General features: G+C 39.1%; 1 protein-coding gene across 2 annotated transcripts; it reads left to right on the top strand.

The window, feature by feature from the left end:
- Positions 1–893: 893 nt before the first annotated feature.
- On the top strand, positions 894–19,311 carry TGDS (TDP-glucose 4,6-dehydratase). Of its 2 annotated transcripts, XM_036831919.1 has the most exons (12): positions 894–1,113; positions 3,088–3,154; positions 4,236–4,304; positions 5,383–5,473; positions 8,533–8,675; positions 10,900–10,998; positions 11,961–12,020; positions 13,358–13,401; positions 14,004–14,169; positions 15,582–15,640; positions 16,394–16,491; positions 17,729–19,311. In XM_036831919.1, the coding sequence occupies exons 1-12, from the start codon at positions 1,028–1,030 to the stop codon at positions 17,812–17,814; spliced, it is 1,068 nt and encodes a 355-aa protein (XP_036687814.1). In that variant the 5' UTR covers positions 894–1,027; the 3' UTR covers positions 17,815–19,311. The 2 variants fall into 2 exon arrangements, with proteins under 2 accessions (XP_036687814.1, XP_036687816.1); XM_036831921.1 differs by lacking the exon at positions 13,358–13,401 and having other exon boundaries at positions 913–1,113; positions 11,968–12,020.
- Positions 19,312–22,830: the final 3,519 nt, after the last annotated feature.

The following is a 22,830-nucleotide window of genomic DNA, read 5'->3' as shown; positions in this document are numbered from 1 at the left end:
TCTTCTTAGACTTTACCAGCACATTATGTGGAAAACAAAAACAAAAAACCAAGATATTTATCTATCTGAATAAACAGTATTTACTGATGGTTTATTCTGTGCCAGGCCTGGTCCTGAAGCCTTGGGATTATAGCAGGAAACAAAACAAAGGCCCTACCTTCATGGAACAGTAACAATGAGCAATTCAACATAAATGTTGAAGATGGCTATGGAGAAAAATAAAGAAGGGTGAAGTGGCTCGGGCTCGGGTACAGCTTGCTATTTTAACTGGAGTGATCAAGGAGGGACTCTCCACTAGGGTGGCATTCAAGCTGAGACCTGAGGGTAAAAACTAGGCAGACATCTGAGGAAAGGGCACCCAAGCCCAAGAGAAGAAGCATGCTCGGGAAATGCAAGGAAGACCAAAGGAGGGCAGGGAGGCTGAGGCATGGTGAGTAAGAGGGAGAACAGTAGGAAGAGATCTAAGGATAGGATCTAGGGAACATCTTTACCACGACTGCAACCGGCCCGCACTGTCTGTAAATGGTGCCGACGACAAAGTAAAAGGCCATTTTGCAATTCCAACCTCCCATCTCCACAGTTCGAAAGAAGAGAACTAAGAGAACTGGAGTTCTCAGCTCAACCGGTGAGTAATCTGTGGAGATCGCTGTAGTTCAAGAATGAAAAGAAGGTCATCATTCCTAACTCCGACCACATGTGTTGCTAAGTAAAGCCTAATCCACGGTGGTGTCATTTGCCCCGGAACCTTTAAGACCCTACTTTCCCAGCTACCCCAGGCACTCCAATCCTCCGAGGTGTTGGCAGAGAAGAGCTGCGCCTGCGCAGTGGCGCTGCGCGGCCCGCACACCCGGAGGCCCCGCCCAGCCCTCGGTGGGCGGGGACAAGTCAGCCCGAGCTCCGGAAGCGGCCGCTGCCTGCCCCGTTAACGTGTCAGGGGAGGGAGACGCGTCGCAAAAAGTCGCGGTGGAACTTCCCTACGATCTACAAACCTGGCGTTTTACGGTTCCAGTCCCTGCTGAGCTGGGAGATGTCGGCTGCGGGACGGCCCGAGCCCTTGCGTCCTCCCGACGGCTTTGCGAAGCGGGTCCTGGTGACCGGGGGTGCTGGTTTCATGTAGGTAACGGCGCCGCTGGCAGAGTAGTGGCTCCCCAGAAACCCCAACCTTTCCCTGCGCCTCTGCTTGCCCTTGGCAACTTGGGATCAGCTTTGGGGATCTGATTGACGGGGGAGGGTCTTAACGCACGACTGGGATCATCCCACCTTCTCTCCACTTCCCGGCCTGCGAAGACGTGCGTGGCTCCTTTGAAACGACTTGTTTTAAGCGCCTCCCAAACGAAGCAAAACTGCTGTGGTACTGTCCACCTTTCTACCTGGCCCGAGAGGTACCTGTCACTCTTCTGAGTGCGACCCCTTTGCAGTAAGCTTCTCACCAACTGCCCCAACCCGAGTCCAGGGCCCACGATACACAGGCCTTGGACGTATAGGCTCCATGAACCGGTTTGGGGATTATGATAAGGGTTTCATTTATTCAGCAGACTTAAAAAAATCCTCTGTCGGTGTTTTGACCTGTACTAGTCGTTTGAAGCCTCTTTCCCTCTCACACCCATATTTAATCAGCAAGTCTTCGCTCACTCCTTCCAAAGAGACCACTTCTCACCCTCCTCCCCTGTTCTCCCCTAGCCCCTGTTAATGTCTGCTTTTGCCTAGACTAATACTGTAGCCTCCTGATTGGTCACACTGCTTCCACTCTTGTTCCCTTAAAGCCTGTTCTCACGCACAAGTCAGTGTTTATTAAGTAAATAAGTGCGTAATTTCACTCCAAAGATTCCTGTCGGACTTAGAATAAAATGCAAACTCTTTACCATGTCTAGAAGACTGTCAGGTGTCAAAGCTCAAACCGGATCTCCTGTCGTTCCACCTCTTGCTTTTCTGGGCCTCTTGCAGTTCCTGGAACCCAGGAGGCTAGTTTCCCCTATTTTGAGGCCTTTGCACTTGCTCCCCCTTTGCTTAGGCTGTTTGCATCACTCAGTTCAGATGTTTACGCAGAGGTCACCTCCTCCCGGCCTTAGCTGACCACCCTATCTAAAATAGACCCTCTCCCAACTAACACACTTATCACTACCTGAAACTATATCGCATATTTGTGTTTACTTGCTTATTGCCTGCATCCCAACCCTAGGATGTAAACCGAGTGAGGGCAGAGACTGGGGTTCCCTCAACACCTGGAAGAATGCTTCCCCCCCCCACCCCCGTTAGTATATTAGATCATCTCTTCCAATCTGACAGTGACTTGGAGGAGGGTACCAGGCAAGTTTCATTTAATGAAAAGGGGAGCATGGGCATAAAAGGGTGGTACAGTGCTGGTCCAGGAAAGGTACGTCCTAGAAAGTTCTGTGAAAGGGCTGTCAAGTACAAACTCTGAATTCATAATTTGTTCCTAGGAGCCCAACGTTTTGGTGTATATGATAAAAATCTGGTGGATCATCTCACTGAGAGATGCCTCTGGCTCCGCTTCAGGGTCCTCTGAAACCCACTGTGCCACTAACCTCAGGATGGTTTCAGCAGTTCTTAGCATTGGAAACCTAGGTTTACCACTTTACACCACCAAATTCTTATACCAAGAAATAGCAATTGCAATAGGCTACTGTGAACATGGACAACTCCTATGCTTATAACAGCTTAATTTTTACATAGTTACACTTGCAGTCTCTGAAAAGGCACATCGTCGTTTAAGTCCATCTGCAGTGAACACCACCCATTGTATTTATGATACTGCTTTACTCCCACGCTCAAAGTATGCAAGGACAGCATCATTTGGTTAATTATTTTCTTATACCCAAGACCAGTAAATTCTCTCTTCACCATAGTGTAAAGAGAGTGTAAGACTTTGTGTATCAATACTGTTGAGAAGATTAATGAAAAGTGTGGATGTGTGTATATTCAGCGTAGTTACATCATTTCTGTTATCTTGCAATAATTTGAAGGTATCTTTGAATAGTTTCCTAATACTCAGCAACTTAGGATAACGTTTGAGAATTTAAGGAAAAGGTTAAATTTTCTGCTAACAAGATACGCTTTTTTCTATAGTGCATCACATGTGATTGTCTCCTTAGTAGAAGATTATCCAAACTATATGATCATAAATCTAGACAAGGTAAGTTTTATAAAAATGAGCTCTGTGTTTAAAAAAAAAAAAGAGCCCTGTGTGCTGAAACTTATTTATATTTTTTAAAAAGTATTAGAATCCTGTCCCGCTGATATTTTAGTTTTTTATTTAGTCATTTTAGCAGCTTAGGAGCCTATATAGTCATGTGTTCATACAGTTTTAAATCTTACATAAAGTCTTGAAACTTTTAAATTTGTTATGATAGCTCATAATGTAAAGGTTTTAAGTGCAGTATTTTTACTGAAAGAAAATCTTCACTCTGAATTCAGTATTTAGTGTAATCTTGTGATTGTTAACCTTTTTTGGCATTGAGATACTCTGATTATTTTATTATATGATTTTATAACTGCCACCTCCTGAAAATTATATATTTATTTTAAAAACTAAAGTTCAAGTAAATTAATTTAGTTTTGAGAATTTTTCTGTAATAATTGGAAGTTCCCTGGAGATTCTGAAAGCCATGATTGGTAATCACTGTGTTGTTGACTTTAAACACAAGATACAATTAGTTACCTTAATTTTATAAAACATAATAGTAAAAAATATATAGAGAGAGACAAAAAATAATCTGTAAGTCTTAATAACTTTTGCCTGCCATAATATCATGGGCAGTAATTTTTTCCTCCATCTGTATACACTGATTTACCAACAGTTAACTCAGGAAAAAGCATAATGAGATACAATATGTGTAACACAGGTGTAATTGTATTCAATCACTAATTCCTTTTCAGTAAGGAATGGTGAACTCTTACAGCCCCCAGTGGCTGAAGGCAAATCTGGGCAGGAAAATTTTTTAAAGGAGGGGCTTATAAAAATTAATTTTTTTGTATTTTGAAAAGGTAACAAAATTACATATTTTTGTTTGTTTTTTACTTTTAAGATATCAGAAACTTCTAAAAACACTGAGAGCAAACACTTTAAGAAGACATGTTTTTGTGTTATGATCAGAAATCTATAGTATTTTTTTTTTTTTAAGAAATCTATAGTATTTTAAATGAATTGATATTTTATAGGAAAAGCTATTATCACTTTTTGTGTTGTTTTTTCCCCCTTCCTTACTTATTTTAAGCTGGATTACTGTGCAAGCCTGAAGAATCTTGAAACCATTTCTAATAAACAAAATTACAAATTTATACAGGTATGGAAGTATTCTTATAATTATATAATTATTTTATACTGTGCCTCTTTAGTCATTTAGACATTATATCTTTCTACTTTGTAAACTTGCATAGTATGGGCTTGGAAGCATGCTTATTAAAGACCTTTTTAATTTCCAGAAGTACCGTGTGCTATAGAGGATATTACTTGTAGATTGATACTGCATATAAAGCTACATGTTATTTTTGGTGCCTTGGCAGATCTATGAGTAGCTGACTGAAATTCCATGGTGTGTGATTTTTAGGTCCTCACTTGCCTTCTTCATAAGGCCTTGCTGGTATTTAAAGAGATGGTATAAAGTAGGGTATTACTCAGGCCAGTCAGTAGTCAAAAACCCCACCGTACAAGCCCATGGTAGTCCAAAATATAAGCCAGGCAGCCAGGTCACACTAATTCAGAAAGGGAAATTTTAATGTCAAATGAAACTACCTTATGATTTATGTTTTTTAAAGTGATTCTATAAACTCTCTTTTTAACCACAAATCTTAAAGATATACTAAGCAAACATTTCATAATTTTTTTCTTCTATCTGAAAGTGTCTCCTTTAGTCACTGAAGAATTGTTGAGAATACGTATTTTTAGAACTAAATGTACATATAACATTAAAAATACTCGTAAGTTTACTTAGTTGTGGTGAAATCCATCATTCCAGTTGTTATACTTACTTTGAATATATTTCAATAGTGGTTATCGCAAACTTTTAAAAGTATGTTTATATTTTTTCCTGCTAACATAGTTACCTTAGGTTGGCAAGAATGTTAAGAAAAAAAACTAGCACAGTCCACAGAAGTAGTTGGTGCTCAAAAAAATACTGTTTTAGACACTTATTTGCAAAAACATATTTTGAATTGAATATCTTGTATCCTAGGATGCTGAAGAAATACCTCATTACTGTATTTGACCCCTCAGTTGAATTTTCAAGATATTCTCTTTTATACCTGGGTTGGGGGGGATTAATCTTTTTTCTTATCATTTTTTTTGTTCATGAAGTAAAATGGTTTTTATGGTTGGGAGTGCTCAATGAAGCTTAGTTTTTTCATGTTTGTTTTTTTCTATAGGGTGACATATGTGATTCTCACTTCGTGAAACTACTTTTTGAAACAGAGAAAATAGACATAGTACTACATTTTGCCGCACAAACACATGTAGGTAAGCGTTCTTTTATGTTACGGTTATGATGGGCAAATGTTTTTTTTCCAGTGGCTAACTAGCCAAAATGAAGGTCCAATAATGGGGTTGAACAAGTAGGTACTTAATGTATGCGAAAGAACATATACCATGTTTTACCAGAAAAGCCGGTAGTCACTCTGTCCTCTAGATACTTGGCGCTATTCAGATCCGTTGTGTTAGTGTAGGGTAAAATGTAACCTTGACTGTTATCTTAAAACTGAGTTTAGCCAAATCCAGAATAGTGATTACTTCTGGGGAAATGGGCCTTCAGCTGTATTTTTATGTTGTTTTTCTTAAGGTGGGTGGTAGATACACAGTTGAACATTATATTATTATCTGTACTGTTTTGTCCTAAGATATCTTCTAATAACTTGTCTAACATTTTATATTGTGAAATGTAATATATATTCAGAAGAATTTAGAAGTAAGGTTAAATGAATAACGATAATGTGAATACTCATGTAGCCATCACCTAAACAAAAGAATGTTGCTGAACCCTCTTTAGTAGTAGTATTACTACTGCCTTATTACCTGATTTTTAAGTTATAATTTCCCTTGGTGTTCTCTGCAGTTTTACTGTCTCTGTATTTATCTCTAAACAGTGTAGGTTAGTTTTGCCTCTTTTTAGATTTTATAAAAATGCGTATATAAAATAGCATGTTTTGGTCTTGCTTTTTCATCCTTGTAGATTCATCCATGCATTTGGGTGTAGGTATAATTTGTTCCTTGTCAGTGACATACAATATTCCATTCTAAGCATATACCACAACTCCTGTGTCTGTTTTACTCTTGATGGACATTTGGATTGTTCGCACATTGGAGCAGTTTTGAACAGTACTACCATGAGCATTCTTACACATGCATCTTGGTACACATAAATACACATTTCTCTCAATATATAACTGGAATTGTAAAATCTGCACACTTCAACATGGAGATAATTTCCAACTATATTCCAAAGCAGTTATACCAGTTTCTTCTCCTGCAGGAGTATATGAGACCTTCTGTTATTCTAGATCTTACCAAAGCTTAGTTTTGTCAGTCTTTTCCATTTTTGTCAATCTGAGTAGTGTGTAGAGTGGCATCTGATTGTGGTTTTAATTTGTGTTTCCCTGATTACTGATGAAGCTGTGTACTTTTTATATGTTTATTAATAATTTCAGTTTCTTCTTTTGTGAAATGCTGTTGAAATCTTTTGCCCATTTTAAAATTTTTAAATCAATTCTCATTGATTTGTTGGACTATATATATATGTGTGTGTATATATGTGTGTGTGTGTGTGTATATATATATGCACACACACACTGGATACTAGTCCTTTGTTATGTGTATTATATATATCTTCTCCTACTCTGTGGCTTATTTTTTCATCTTTTTGCTAGTGTGTTTTGATGAATAGATGTTCTTATATAAATTCTTAATGAATTTATATATCTTTTATGGTATGGTTAATGCTTTTTGGGTCTTAAGAAATTCTCTTTTACCCCAAGGTCATGAAGATATTCTTCTGTGTTATCTTTGAAAAGCTTTATAGTTTTGCCTTTCACATTTAGATTTGTAATCCGTCTGAAACTCATTTTTATATGCAGTATGAGATAAGAATCCAATTTCATTTTTTTCTATTTGAATACCAATTGGACCTCTACCACTTATGGGAAAGTTCACCAGTTTCCACTGCGCTGTCATGTATCAAGTATCTGTATGAGTGTCTGTTTCTCAACTCCCCATTTGTCTGTCTGTGCCTGTGCTGATTACACAGTATATTGACTAATGTAGTGTTTTCATATCTGGTAGAACAGATCCTTCTACTTGGTTAATGATAAAGTGGTTTCCCTTCCAACAATTTATGAGATGCTTACCAGTACTTCCTGTTGTCAGTCTTTGGTGGTTTTATTATATTTTTCCCTGATTATTAATGATGTTAAAAACCTTTGCATTTGTTTACTGGATTATCCTCCTCCCTTTCCTATTTGTATATCTCTTTAGAAAGTTTCTGTGTAAGTCTGTTTACCATTTTCAAGTGGGTTGTCAGTTTTTTCCTTACAGATTTTTATAAGTCCTTTATATATTCTGAATTCAAACCTTTTGCCACTACCTTTTTTCCAATCTGTGATTTGCCTTTTCACTTCCTTTCTATTTTATTTTATCTCATCTCATCTCACATCACCTCAACTCACCTCACCTCACCTCACCTCAGCTGCGTTGTGCGATCTGAGTTCCCCAACCAGGGACTGAACCCAGGCCCTTAGCAGTGAGAGTGCTAAGTCCTAACCACCAGACTGCCAGGAATTTCCCTGCCTTTTCACTTTCTTAATGATATCTTTGGATCATTTGAAATTCTTCATTTCAGTGTAGTCCAGTTTATCAACCTTTTCCTTTATGGTTAGTGCTCTTTGTGTTCTGTGTAAGAACTCTTTTCCTACCTCCACGGTCATGGAGATATTCTCTTTTATTATTTTCATAAAAGTTATTGGTTTGCCTTCTACATTCAGACTTTTTCCCCATATGAATATCAGCTTGACCCAGCACCATTTATTGAAAGAATCAACCTTTCCCCATTGCCACCTTTGTTGGAGATGAAGTACCCATATATGCATGGTTCCGTTTCTGGGCTCCTGTTCTGTTCCATTGGTCTTTGTCTATCCTTATGCCATTACCACACTGTAATTACTGTAACTTTATAATAATTCTTGATACCAGCAAAGCAAACCCTCCTACCTTTTAGTTGTTCCAAAATTTTTTAAAATGTAAGAGCATTTTAAATTTTAGATGTATCATTTCTTTTCTGAATTAAAAAAAAAGTGTTTCCTGCAAATATAGCACTGATAGTTTTCTAGGTTCTAAGAATTCACACGTACTATGTAATTTGGGCTTAAAGAAATCATAAATGGCAATGCATCTTATGTTATTTTTAACACCGTTGCAGTTGTGGTGAATGAAGAAAAGTGAATAGAGCTTTCCTTAAGCCTGAGTCTACTGTTTAGTATTTGCTTTGTTCCTTGAGTGGAATTGTTCTAGCTTTTTCTTCTTTTTTTTAGATCTTTCGTTTGTCCATGCCTTTGAGTTTACGTATGTTAATGTTTATGGCACTCACGTTTTGGTAAGTGCTGCTCATGAAGCCAGAGTGGAGAAATTTATTTATGTCAGCACAGATGAGGTCTATGGAGGCAGTCTTGATAAGGTGAGCTTATAAAATGCCTGTTTCGGACTTCCCTGGTGGCGCGGTGGTTAGGAGTCCGCCTGCCAATGCAGGGGACACGGGTTCCAGCCCTGGTCCGGGAAGATCCCACATCCCGCAGAGCAACTAAGCCCGTGCGCCACAACTACTGAGCCCATGCGCCACAACAATTTTTTTTTTTAATTTTTAATATTTATTTATTTATTTATTTTTGGCTGCATTGGGTCTTCGTTGCTGCACGCGGGCTTTCTCTAGTTGTGGCGAGTGGGGGCTACTCTTCGTTGCGGTGCACGGGCTTCTCATTGCGGTGGCTTCTCTTGTTGCAGAGCATGGGCTCTAGGCGTGTGGGCTTCAGTAGTCGCAGCACGTGGGCTCAGTAGTTGTGGCTCACGGGCTCTAGAGCACAGGCTCAGTAACTGTGGTGCACGGACTTAGTTGCTCCGCGTCATGTGGGATCTTCCCAGACCAGGACTCGAACCCATGTCCCCTGCATTAGCAGGCGGATTCTTAACCACTGAGCCACTAGGGAAGCCCTGCACCACAACTACTGAAGCCTGCACACCTAGAGCCCGTGCTCCGCAACAAGAGAAGCCACCGCAATGAGACGCCTGCTCACTGCAACGAAGAGTAGCCCTCGCTCGCCACAACTAGAGAAAGCCCGTGCGCAGCAACAAAGACCCAACGCAGCCAAAAATAAATAAATTAAATAAATAAACAAAACAGATGTTATAAAAAAAAGAAAGAAAATGACTGTTTCACCTACTTACCCCATCCCACCATAGAAACCTGTCTTATGAAAACCTACTCTGGACTTTTTTCATCTTCTGATTATACACACTTGTGGGACTCCCCAGAATATTATTCCGTTGTGTCTTCTGTTCAAATCAAATAATACCACCGCAAATGGGGAACCACAGCCTAGTCTGGTACAGATTTATATATGTAATATGACCGACATATTTTGCAAGCAAGCAGCAGCTTTTCCCTGATCACCCAGTCGTACATCATGAATGTCATTCCCATGGGCCAAAGCATGTGTAAGTTACACTGCAGCATAAGGCCTGTCTCCCTTCTCTTCCGCTCAGAAAAGCATACTGTACTGTCAAGGACTGAGTGTGAAATTGTTGTAGAAACTGGAATCTGTTCTCCTTTGTTAATCATTTGTAAACATTATACTTTTTATGCAAAGAGAGGCTCCATTCTCCAGTCTGTATTTTTCATTGTCAGTGTTTACAATGACCTCATTTTGTTTTGTTTTATTTTTTAAATGCATTTATTTACCAAAACACGTACATAGTGGGAAAAAAACCAAGTAGTTTGAAAAGACTTATAATGAGAAAAAGCAGACCCTGACCACTTCTCCTCAGTGCCCAATCCCACTTCTGAGGAACAACCATTTGCAAACTCTCTTTGCAATTTTTATCAGGTAAGCTTCTTCCTTGTACTCCCGTCAGCCTACATCAGATCTGACACAGTAGCCAGAATGCTTTTTAAAATATAAGTGAGATCATGATATTACTCTCATCAAAACCCATCAGTGTTTTGACAGTGGCCTTCAAGGTTCCACATGCTCTGGCCTCTAGCTTTCAGACCTCATCTCACATTTCTCTTCCCTCACACTAGCCTCCTTGTAGTTCCATTGGACACAGTCTGTCTCAGGGCCTTTGCACTTGCTGTTCTGTCTGCCTGCCTTACAGGGTTGTTGTGACCTTTAAAGAAGTTACTACATGTAAAGTGCTTAGAAAAATGCCAGGCACATAGCTGGGTTTCAATAAATTTTTTTTTTTTTTTTGGCTGCCTTGGGTCTTTGTTGCTCTGCAGGCTTTCTCTAGTTGTGGCGAGTGGGGGCTACTCTTCCTTGCGGTACGTGGGCTTCTCACTGCGATGGCTCCTCTTGTTGTGGAGCATGGGCTCTAGGTGCGTGGGCCTCAGTAGTTGTGGCGCATGGGCTCAGTAGTTGTGGCTTGCGGGATCTAGAGCGCAGGCTCAGTAGTCATGGCTTACTGGCTTAGTTGCTCCACGACATGTGGGATCTTCCTGGACCAGGGATCAAACCCGTGTCCCCTGCATTGGCAGGATTCTTAACCACTGCACCACCAGGGACGTCCTCAATAAATGTTTTTTAAATGTACTGATTTACATTTCAAGTTTGTAATATGTTCTCCAATTTTTCTACTTAGAAAGTATACATAATACTTATTTTTTTAATGTGTCTTTTTAAAATTAGGAATTTGATGAATCTTCTCCCAAACAACCTACAAATCCTTATGCGTCATCTAAAGCAGCTGCTGAGTGTTTTGTACAGTCTTACTGGGAACGATACAGGGTAAGAACTGATTTCAGAAACTCTAGAATCATTTTTCTTTGGACTTAGGTGTTAAAACTCCAAGTTAGCATTAGCAGCATTTCATTTTCAGGATGGCAGACATAGATTAAGAAAAGTTATATATCAAGGAATTTTAAAAACTGATTTCCTATATTGTGTGGACAAAGCAGGGACCTACTTCTTATCCAGTTCATCATTTAAAGGAATAATTTATGTATATATTTTTTTCTGCTTCACTAATAGGTAGGGTGTTACGGCTAGAGTGAAAAGCCCTGCTGGAATGTCCTGATTCCCAGGAGTCCTCTGAGTGAAGGAAGACAGAGGGAGGGCAGGTTCCCTTACCTGCAGCTGCTCCTCTCGGCCCCTCGTGAAAGGGAGATAGATTTACCCCAGTGGCTGTGTCAGTGTCCGTGCAGGAGCCTTGCCCACTATGAATCATCAGCTGGAACCCCTGCACTTGGCTTCCCACTGACCTTCCAGAGTTATTAGGGACTGGGTCAGAAAGGCGAACCAAAGAGTTGCTTCAGCTTCTCTAGCCTTTTGTGTTCCAGTAGCATTGGTCTTTTCCCTCCACGGACGCTCTTTTTGTTTGTAAGGGTTGGTCCAACAGAGAAAGCCAGCTTGAAGTGTAACATCTCAGGTGGTCTCTGAAATAATCAGGTAGAAATGTCCTTAATTTCCTGCTATCAGACCTACAAACCTGCCTCCATCTGTATTCATCCTTCCCTTGTCCCAGTGAAGAGACTATTCCTCTTCTTCCTTTAGGAACCTCTGCCTTTATCTGAATCCCGTCCTCTCCTGTCTTTTCAGGAACCTTACATTAGAAAAAAAATCCCTTTGCTTCTGTCCTTAAGGTGTGTGGAATTATTCAGTCAAAAGTGCCCATATGTTAGAACTGCTTATCTTTAGATAATCATTATTATTGGACCTTTCCATCACCTTAATGTCGAACTCTCTTCAAGTTTCCAGTTGTCATCACACGAAGCAGTAATGTTTATGGACCACATCAATATCCAGAAAAGGTACATTTTACTTTTGAATTCCTGATGTGTTTTAGTGATTGCGACTTCTCATTATTTAAAATAATCTCTCTTCAGTTATTTGTCCAAAATAATTTATGTTGCAATTAACCGTAATTATAAATGCTTTATAGGCCACATACAAATCTCATCATGTTTAGAGTTTGAAAACTTGAGTTTAAGTCTCAACTTGATACCCACCAGCTGGGATGACCTTAGGTCCTTTGAGCATTGTCTTTAAATTCATGGGTAATGATAATACTTAGGAAGGATTTTGAAGAGTCCAGTGAGATGATGTATGTGAAAATGCCTTGTACTTTGCAGGATTCTAAAACACTGTAGAGTACTCCCATCACTACTGTCACACCAGTGAAGACTCCTTCCTAGTATGCAGTCAGACCATATGTCAGGCTGTACAGAAACGCAGACGCTAGTTAGAGAGTGATGCAGGAAGCTTGTACATAAACTTGTCTTAAAGGCAGCCGATTAGCTGTCCCCCAACTCCTCTGTATTGTTGCAGGCCTGAATGTCGTCCAGAAAGTAGTTTAGCAAATAAAGAAATGTAGTTAAAAGGCTGAAAGTGTGTGAGGTTGATTCTGTATCATTAAGCCCAATGTTAAGTAACTACTAGTCTCATTGCCTAAATTTATTTATTAAAATTTTTATTGGAGTGTAGTTGATTTACAATGTTGTGTTCGTTTCAGGTGTACAGCAGAGTGAATCAGTTATACATATATCTCACTGCCTCAATTTAGAGCTGGGTTTTCTCACTTCTCAGCCGCTGGTTGCCTTGATCTGTCTGCCCAGAGGAAAGGGCCATATCATGATCTGCTGATATTAATATATATTTGGCTTAATTTTTTAACAGACTTATTATAAATTTAATAATTTCTTATCTTACCATGTTTAACAAATTTTCTTTGAATCCAGTGGCACTGGAATTACTTTTTATTAATTTCACAAGCACTTATTGAACAGGTACTGTATGTAAAGTAAAAAGTATGATATGATTCCTGCTCGTATAAAATCAACACAAAAGTGAGCTTGCAGTGAGAGCAAACTGTTCAGGAAGATTTTTTCTGAACTTTTTCACTATTTATATCATTTTATCTTCATTTTTATCTAGCAGATAACTGGCATTTGTGAAATAGGAAACGATCTTACAGTTCTTTTACTTATCAAAATTATACTAAGTGTTTCTTGAACTCCTGATAAGAATTAGAATTTGCCCATAAGTGTATTTCTTAACAATAATAATCTTTTAATCTTATGATGAATTCAGGTTTATATTAATGAATGAATTTCCAAAGTCTGAAATGATAATTTAAATATTCTTTTAGGTTATTCCAAAATTTATATCTTTACTTCAACACAACAGGAAATGGTATGTTATTTACCTTTGTACCCATGTTTTTCTGGTATGCTAGAGTATTTAGTGTTAGTCTTTCTTGAAAATCATAAAGTGTTAGAGTTGGAGGCCTTAGGATTTAATGTCCCAACAAATTTAAGAATTCCTTCTACAGTCAGTGTAATAGTTTTAAAAATAATTATAATATATAATTCATCTTTATAATTTGATTACTAAGATAATTTTAATTCTTAAATAATCCATCCTAAAACTTTGAGTTATAGCATTAAAATTTGTCATCCATCTTTATATAATTTTACTTTTTCAAAAGATTTAACTGAACTGTAGATAGTCTTCAAAGTGAACTTAAGGTATAAAATTGATGAATAAATATTTTTGCAGGGGTCACTTACATGTTTGCCACTTTCCTACTGAGCACCCACAGGGGGTTTGGAGGTCAGTTAAGAATTATGGATAAAATCTGGAAGTCATGAGAATTTGTATTTTCAGTAAGAGATGTCTAGGATCTTCATGGGAATTGCCTTCTCTGGAATTGTACCCAATCATTGCCTTACCCTGGTTTGGGAGAGCTTACTTTTTTTTACACTTTATGATTCCCTTTCATTTCATCTTTTTAGCTGCATTCATGGATCAGGGCTTCAAACAAGAAACTTCCTTTATGCTACTGATGTAGTAGAAGCATTTCTCACTGTCCTCAAAAAGGGAAAACCAGGTGAAATTTATAACATTGGAACCAATTTTGAAATGTCAGTTCTCCAGCTTGCCAAAGAACTAATACAACTGGTATGTATATATTATAAAAGGGTAGTATTTTCAAAATTGTCACTAAATTAGTGACAGTAATCACTAATTTTGTCAAAATCAACAATTTACAGTTTACTCATTTGAAAAGTGAACTGGTAAAAAAAGGAACTTCTTAATTCCATATGTATGCTGAGATGTGTCATTATTTGAAACTGCATCACTCATTTAGTCACAGCTTTTCAGGAAAAAAATTCCACAGCATTAAATGTACATAGCCATTATAAGACATACTCAATTTCAGAAAATCGAATGTTAAATTGTGTGTCCTAGAATCAAGGAACACTGATATATAGATAATAGTTATGAGTGTTTTTATGTACTAGTGAGCATCAATTATAAATCTCAGGATTCAGTAAAAAGAGCGACTGAACGAATGGAAAAAACTTGTTTTCCTTTACACTACTCACAGAACACTCTGTCCTCCAAACGTGTGAGTTTTCCACGCCCAGCAATTCTCAGACACCAGCTCGGTGTCCTACAATTTAACTCAGTTCTGACATTACCTGTCTGGTGATGGTGTCAGATCCCACAGGTTAAGGGCTCAGTCTCACAAGACTGCCCTCACTTCACATGTCAACCCCGAGACCTGGCTGTCACCTGTGCTTTTGATCGACGAGGTATAAGTCTGAGGGGCTCACAGAACTCAGGAAAACAGTTTACCCACTAGATTACCGGTTTATTACAAAGGATGGAGGAGATGCATAGGGCAAGATATGAGGGAAAGGGTGTGGATCTTCCTGCCCTCTCCGGGTGTGCCACCTTCCCAGCACGTCCGTGTGTTCAGCAGCCTGGAAGCTCTCCTCTTGGGTTTTTATGGAGGCTTCATGAAGTAGGCATGATTGATTAAATCATGGCCACTGATAATTTGTTCCACTTCTGGTCCCCTTCCCCTCCCTGGAGGTGGGGGCAGGGAGGCTGAGTTCCATCTCTCCAATCACATGGTTGGTTCCCTTGGCAAGCAGTCTTCATCCTTAGGTGCTTTCCAAAAATCACGTGTTAACCTGAACTCTGGTGTGGTTGAAAGGAACTTATGACACCTTTATCTCTCATCACCAGGAAATTCCAAAGGTTTTAGGAACTCTGTGCCAGGAGCAGGGATGAACACCAAATATATATTTCTTATTTTAAATCGCAATATCACACTGAGTAATAACCAAAAGCCAAAAAAATTCATTTTCTCCTATAGTTTATATAATGTGTATTCTCTCAGAGCTTCAGATGGAATTCAGGTTATAAAGTATGGAAAGTGTTAATAAAATGCTATTCGTCTTAGCTGTCTTCCCCACTTGGAGGAGGTTGTTTTTCTTGTCTTTTGAATCAGTTGTTGAATACCATTTTATTCTCTGGTCTCACTTTATAATTTGACTCGAAAGTCTTCTCCATTTTGACAGATCAAAGAGACCAATTCAGAGTCTGAAATGGAAAACTGGGTTGATTATGTTAATGATAGGTGAGTAACAAGTTAAAACATTGGGGAAAGGTTGTGAAATCTTAGGTACTTATAAGATTATAAAATGTATGGACTTACCCAGAAAAGTTTATCTTTTTTGAGTTTTCTGCTAAAATGTTTTTTCCTGATTATAAATGTCATAACAATAAACTGTAGCATTATTATTAGCTGTGTGACTTAAAGAAAGCTATTGACCCTTTCCAAGTCTGAGATTTCCTTGAGTGTGAAATAGGGATAATAATATCTTGCTTATGGAAGTATTTTAAAATTTAATTTATAATGTATATAAACTACCAGACCCAGGGCATGGAACATAAGTCCTAACAAGTTTATGTGTATTTATTCATTCATTCATCAAACACTTAGGTATGAGACATTGCATTCATACCTAGATTGTGGTTGAAATGAGAAAAGGATAAGACACAGAGAGGGTTAGGCTTCTGGATTATAGATGATTTTTAACATATACTTTATTTTACAAATATATAAGTGTGTCATCAGGGAGAATTTTTTGAGAGAAAATTTGAATTATGGGCACACATTATTTCTCTTAGTATTTAAATTTGTAAATAGGGAATTTCCTGGTGGTCCAGTGGTTAGGACTCCACGCTTTCACTGCCGAGGGCCTGAGTTCAATCCCTAGTCTGGGAACGAAGATCCCGCAGGCCGTGCAGCAGGGCCAAAAATAAATAAATAAATACATTTGTAAATATATATCCACAGTATCATTTTAAATCTGTTTTGTTTTCCAAGACCTACCAATGACATGAGATATCCAATGAAATCAGAAAAAATACATGGCTTAGGATGGAGACCTAAAGTGCCTTGGAAAGAAGGAATACAGAAAACAAGTATGTTATGAATTGATCATTTGGGGGGAGGGGGAGAATCAGAAAAATTTTAAGGCACAGTAATTTATTTTAGGACGCTACAAACAGTGTTGCAGTGAATCACTTTCGCTTTTCAAATTTTTACATTTAATGTATTTCTAACATTAGTAATTAAGTATCTTGAATTTCATAGACTAACTTCTGATTAGGCTTCCTTTGTCTTACTAGCATTTATCAGATACCTATTTCATTGATTCTCAGATGCACATTTTTTCACATCCTTGAGAGGTATGTGTTTTACAATCACTAGTGTCTTATAATTATTATTTCAACTTTTTTTCTTTCTTACTAATATGTAAAGTAATGGTCCATCTTAAGATCAGGCATCTGAGATTTGGTGAAATAGAGACAGTTGCCGTCTTTGAGCGTCTTGAGTCTTTTTATACTGAAACAAACAAATAGGAAGCAAATTTAGTATGTGCAGAAATAGCCATTAAAATAAGTGTATATATAGTCTGTGCATATATGTTAAATTCTGTTTAGAAGTGTACTCAAGGGAAAAGATACCCAAGTGTAGGAAAATGTCTCGGTTCAGAGCTTGACATACAAAATATTTGTGTTGAATTTTAAAAAACAAATTCAGGGACTTCCCTGGTGGTCCAGTGGTTAGGACTCCATGCTTTCACTGCTGTGGGCCCCGGTCAGGAAACTAAGATTTTGTAAGCTGCGCACACAGCACAGCCAAAAAAAAAAAAAACAAATTCAAAGATAATTTATTATTTTTCAACTAAAAAAACTTTATTAATAGAATAGCAACATAAAATAATTTTACATATTAACAAAAGGAAGTTGACATCATCTCACTGTGCCTATCATGTAGTATTATGATGTTTACATGAACAAAATACTACACTTTTTTTCCTATGACTTTAAAACCAGTACAAGTGACTTATCTCCCTTTCCCCCTGAATTCCCTAAAATTCGAATGTTTTAATACTTGTACCAGCAAATTCAGTATTGAAGGACTTTTGAAGTTAAAAAGAAAAAAAAATTGTTGATTTTTAAATCTACGTTTTCAGGTGATGAAATATCTTCTGATTAACATCGTTGGTTAGTTCAAAATCAAATTGTTTTCGTCATTAGGCAATCCTTGCCTACACATTAGCTGATGGGCAAGGCTTTTCTTACTTAGCAGGAACTCAGTAAATATTGGTTAACTGATGTTTAGTTTTTTATTTTTGTCTTTTTGTTTTATCAGTTGAGTGGTACAGAGAGAATTTTCACAACTGGAAGAATGCAGAAAAGGCATTAGAACCCTTTCCAGTACAACCACCGTTTGTATAGCCGGGACAGTTTTCAGAGAAAGAAGAAACTTATCCTACCTCAACAAGTGATATGAAATCAAGCGACCAAATGAAGTGTCCTCTTTTCATTTGGAATTAGATTATGACTTTTTGTATAAAATTCAAATGTAAAATGCCTCAGTCTTTAGAAGAGGTTCAGTATTAGCATAGGATTTAAATATCAAAATTCTCTCAGAAACCTTTTCTCCTAAAAATTAGGGACCAGTAGGGATAGAAAGACTCTTCTGTAGGTGTGGGCCAGGAAGGAGGAACTCTCCTTGTTCTGAGAACAAGGACAGGTCATAGCTCTGGGCAGATGACAGCCTTCGCTGGCAGTGAACTCAGCTTCCCGTCCTTTCCCACTGCCTAGACAGTCTCTGAAGTTTTTTAGGCAGTATAGGATGAGCCTTTTGCCCTAATTTATCTTTTTAAGGTCTGATGTGCTACAGTTGCTTTAAAAATGGAACAAATGGAAGCATATCTAGCACTTTTTAACTTTATTTGATAATTTTGTACAATTAAGTTAAATATTTTTTAAGAGAAGGATGTAGTTTTTATATTTTCAAAATTGGTCATTGAACTATGTAAGTAATCTTGTATCAGAGAAATTTTATCATGTACTTACTGTTTAAAATGATTTTATTTATAAAATTATCAATACTTTAATGTATTAATGTGTAATGTAGCTTTTTTAAAAGTAATGTATGTTTTTGTTTTGCTGTAAAAATTTTTTTTAAATGCTTGATTATCATGTATTTTTAGTTCCTCTCTTCCCTAAAGACTTTAAGATGATTTGAAAAGGTAACTGATTGGATATTACATTCAGAAAAGGAAAAGGGTCAAAGACTATGCCCAGCTTTCTGGCCTCAGTGTGTGACTGGTGCCTTGTTTTCTCTGTGGAGTAGGAAGCAAGGTTATTAACTCAGAGGTGGTTGAAGGAGGGCGATAGGAGTGGCATAAGGGCCTGGGGCATGTGGAGACTGGGAAAAGTGTAGTAAGCAGATTGAAAATTAGTAAGGGGATTTGCCAAACAGGAGTGAAACACAAACTGAGGCCGAACACTGTAATTGCAGAATTCTGCTATGTGTCGAAATAGATTGAGCCAGAGCTGGGCTCAGTGTGAGGCCCAGGGACTAGAGTTGAGTGAGATCGACTGAAATGATGGTCCCCTGGTCTTAGGTGTGTAGGGAAGAAATGCTTCTTGGAGGTAGCCTGTAGCTCTAGAGAAAATGGAGAGGGCCGAAGGGAGCGGGGGTAAGATCTCAGGGAGGCAACTGTAGGAAGTTACAGGCAGAAAATGGGACCAACTGAGAGCAAATAGTCTTTGATGGAGTTTGGTCATTGAGGGTAGCTGACAAAATAAAAACACTTGTTCTGTGTCATTTGTTCTTGCACATATTTTTGTGATCTTTCAGGCAGTGAAAATACCCTGTATGATAATATGATGATGTCCATATGTCAATTTACATTTATCCAAACCCACAGAATGTATATATAACACCAAGAGTGAACCCTAAGATAAACTGTGTCTTTGGGGGTGATTATGGTATGTCAATTTGGATTCATCCTTGGTAAAAAAAAAAAAAAAAAAGCGCCATTCTGGTGAATGATGTTGATAATGAGGGAGACTATGCATGTGTAGGGACAGGGAGTATATGAGAAATCTCTGTACCTCCCTCTCAATTTTGTGATAAACCTAAAACTCTAAAAAAACTGTCTTTAAATTAAAAAAAAAAAAAAAGAACAACCTTAGAAAAGAAATCGGCTAAGGTGAAAGCTTTTGGTCTCCAAGAGCCCTCTGAAAGCTGCCCTTTCCTCCCTGCTCTACTCAACTCGCTGCCATCTGGCTTCCTTTCCACCTCCGCTGCAAGAATTCTCCCTATGGTCGCCAGCCTCAGAAACCCTCCTGAGAAATGTCATCTACTCTCATTGCTTTAATTCCCTATCTCTATGCCAGGATCTCTTTTCTGAGCTTCTGATCTCCAGTTTGAAATCAGTTTGATAGGGCCTCAAAAATTTAAACATAGAATTATCATATGATCCAGCAATTCTACTCCTAGGTATATATCCCAAAGAATTGAAAGCCGGATCTCAAACAGGTATACTTGTACACCAATGTTCATTGCAGCATTATTCACTATAGCCAGAAGGTGTAAAGTACCTGTATGTACATCACAGATGAATGGATAAATAAGATGTGGTCTATACAAACAGTGGAATGGTATGATTCCACTTGTATGAAGTACCTAGAGTAGGCAAATTCATAGACACAGGAAGGATAATAGAGGTTTACCAGGGCCTGGGGGAGAGGGGGAAAGTGGGGAGTTTTTGTTTAATGGGTACAGACTTTCTGTTTGGGATGATACAAAAGTTCTGAAAGTGGATAATGGCGATGGTTGCACAACACTGAATGCACTTAATGCCACAGAATTGTACACTTAAAAATAGTTAACATGGGGCTTCCCTGGTGGCGCAGTGGTTGAGAATCTGCCTGCCAATGCAGGGGACACGGGTTCGAGTCCTGGTCTGGGAAGATCCCACATGCTGCGGAGCAACTAAGCCCGTGTGCCACAACCACTGAGCCTGCACGTCTGGAGCCTGTGCTCCGCAACAAGAGAGGCCGCGATAGTGAGGCCCGCGCACCGCGATGAAGGGTGGCCCCCGCTCGTCTCAACTAGAGAAAGCCCTTGCACAGAAACGAAGACCCAACACAGCCAAAAATAAATAAATAAATAGATAAAATTTTAAAAAAACAAACAACAAAAAAAGCTTTCTTCCTTTGCTTCAGCAACATTCCTCTCCCATTTCGCTCACCATTTAGATTCCCCTCTTTGTCTTGCTAGCTTCTTATTCTCCTGTCTATGCCCTTGGTTGTGGAGCTGTCCTGTGCACTGAAGGAGGTTTAACAACTTCCTGGCCTGTCCCCTCTCCCCCAGTTGTGACAACCAAAAGTGTCTCCAGAGTTTGCCAGATGTCCCTTAGGGACCCAAAGCACCCCCAGTTGAGCAGCGCTGCCCTGTGCGATGATGTTCCCATACTCTCCGGCCTCCTGGCTCACGTGCCCTCTCAGTCATTCCCGTTTCCTCATCCTCACGATGACCACGAGTGCCACATTTCGTTTCCCAGCACCTCCCTTTTTTGCCTGGGCTCTAGGCTCAGAGTGCCTGTTGCATCCTGGACCCACCCACCTGGAGTCCAGAAGATGCCTCAGCTTTCTCAGTTACACCATAGAACTCACTTCCACAGCCCCAAGTTGTGCTTCCTGTATTCTCAGTCTTGAAAGAAGATGTCATCATCGACCTTTTCCAAAGCCAGCAACTTTGATGCCATCGTTGACTCTTTCTTGCCACCCATGTCTAGTCACTAAATCCTGCAGATTCCTCCTTAACCAGCTCTGAAATCTGGCATCTCTTCTTCAGCTCTTACTCACCACCACTGCCTTAGTACTTAGAATGACACCCTCCTTGCTGGTGTCCCTGCTTCCAGACCCTCTCCACTCAGACCTTTCCTTCATACTTCCCCAGACTTGTATTTTTATAAATCAAACCACTCCCTGACGTAGAAAAGATGTTTGGGTTCCCTGTTGCCCAATGCGCGAATCTCCAAAGAGTGGCTTATACCGAGGCCACTCCTGCCTTTCAGCTCCATCCACAGCTGCCCTCACATACGACCACGTTGGCCTTCTTAGGATGCCCGGCCCTTCCAGGCCCTGTGCCTCCACACAGCTGTCCATGCTGCCAGAATGCAACTTCCTCTTGGTCTGAAGAACTCCTGATCAACCCTCAAAACCCCACCTAAATGTCAGCTACTCACCTGCAGATGATGAGGTTCTGCCCTCTATGTTACTATCACACTTTACTTGGTTGATTCATCTGTTTACAGGTTTGTGTGCCCCACTAGACTTGTTGCTCCTGGAAGTGTAAGCATCTCTGTATCCCAGGACTTGGACCTGCAGCATCTCTATTCATTTGTGAGGGTTTTAAAGGAGCAGGCTCTTTGTCGGTGTCACTTTGTCTCTTCTGGTTTCTCTCTGCCTCTCTCTCCACACACACATCCCCACTCCAGGCAGAACCCCTTGCTTTTCCACACACCACTGACTACATAAAGCTCACTTTTTCCTGGAACCTCACACTTTAAGAAAGCGGTAAAACAGTTTTGCAAGTCTTGTGCTTGCTGATTTCACTTATGTTTTGTTGTTGTTAGAAGGACTGATCTTTAATCCTCACTTTGGTTCTTCATGGTAGAAACTTCTATCTTTGAATAATTCTTCTTTGATCTTTTCTCCACTTTACTAGCTGGTTTTTCTAATACTGTTGTGTTTATAGCCAAACTCATTACATTCAAATGGACACACTCTTAAAAAGACGAGTTTTGGGACTTCCCTGGTGGCGCAGTGGTTGGGAGTCCGCCTGCCAATGCAGGGGACACGGGTTCAAGCCCTGGTCCGGGAAGATCTCACATGCCATGGAGCAACTAAGCCCGTGCGCCACAACTACTGACCCTGTGTGCCACAACTACTGAAGCCCGCGCACCTAGAGCCCATGCTCTGCAACAAGAGAAGCCACCTCAATGAGAAGCCCGCACACCGCAACAAAGAGCAGGCCCCGCTCGCCGCAACTAGAGAAATCCCACGTGCAGCAACGAAGACCCAATGCAGCCAAAAATAAATAAATAAATAAATTTATAAAGAAAAAAGAATAAAAGACAAGGAAGACATTTTTATCCCCAACATGTGTCACGATAGATTAGGAAGTTGACCTTGTGAAGTTAAAGAAAAATTTTGCTCTAAATCACAAATGAGTTGACCACGAGGTATGGAACTGTGTTACGAATCTTCTTGAAACAGCATGAATTTACTTAATTGTGTGATTTTTCAAGAAAGGTAATTCATTATATATTAAACAAACAAAATTATATCCACAGATGTTTTGATTTTTATGACTTTGTAAGGCTTTCATGTGTGTAAAAGCAGAAGTAAGAAAAAAAATCCTTTGTTAGACCACATGTCCTGATTTGG

This window comes from Balaenoptera musculus, chromosome 18, assembly GCF_009873245.2.
Source record: "Balaenoptera musculus isolate JJ_BM4_2016_0621 chromosome 18, mBalMus1.pri.v3, whole genome shotgun sequence".
NCBI classification, from domain to species: Eukaryota; Metazoa; Chordata; class Mammalia; order Artiodactyla; family Balaenopteridae; genus Balaenoptera; species Balaenoptera musculus.
This window is presented reverse-complemented; position numbering and strand designations above follow the sequence as displayed.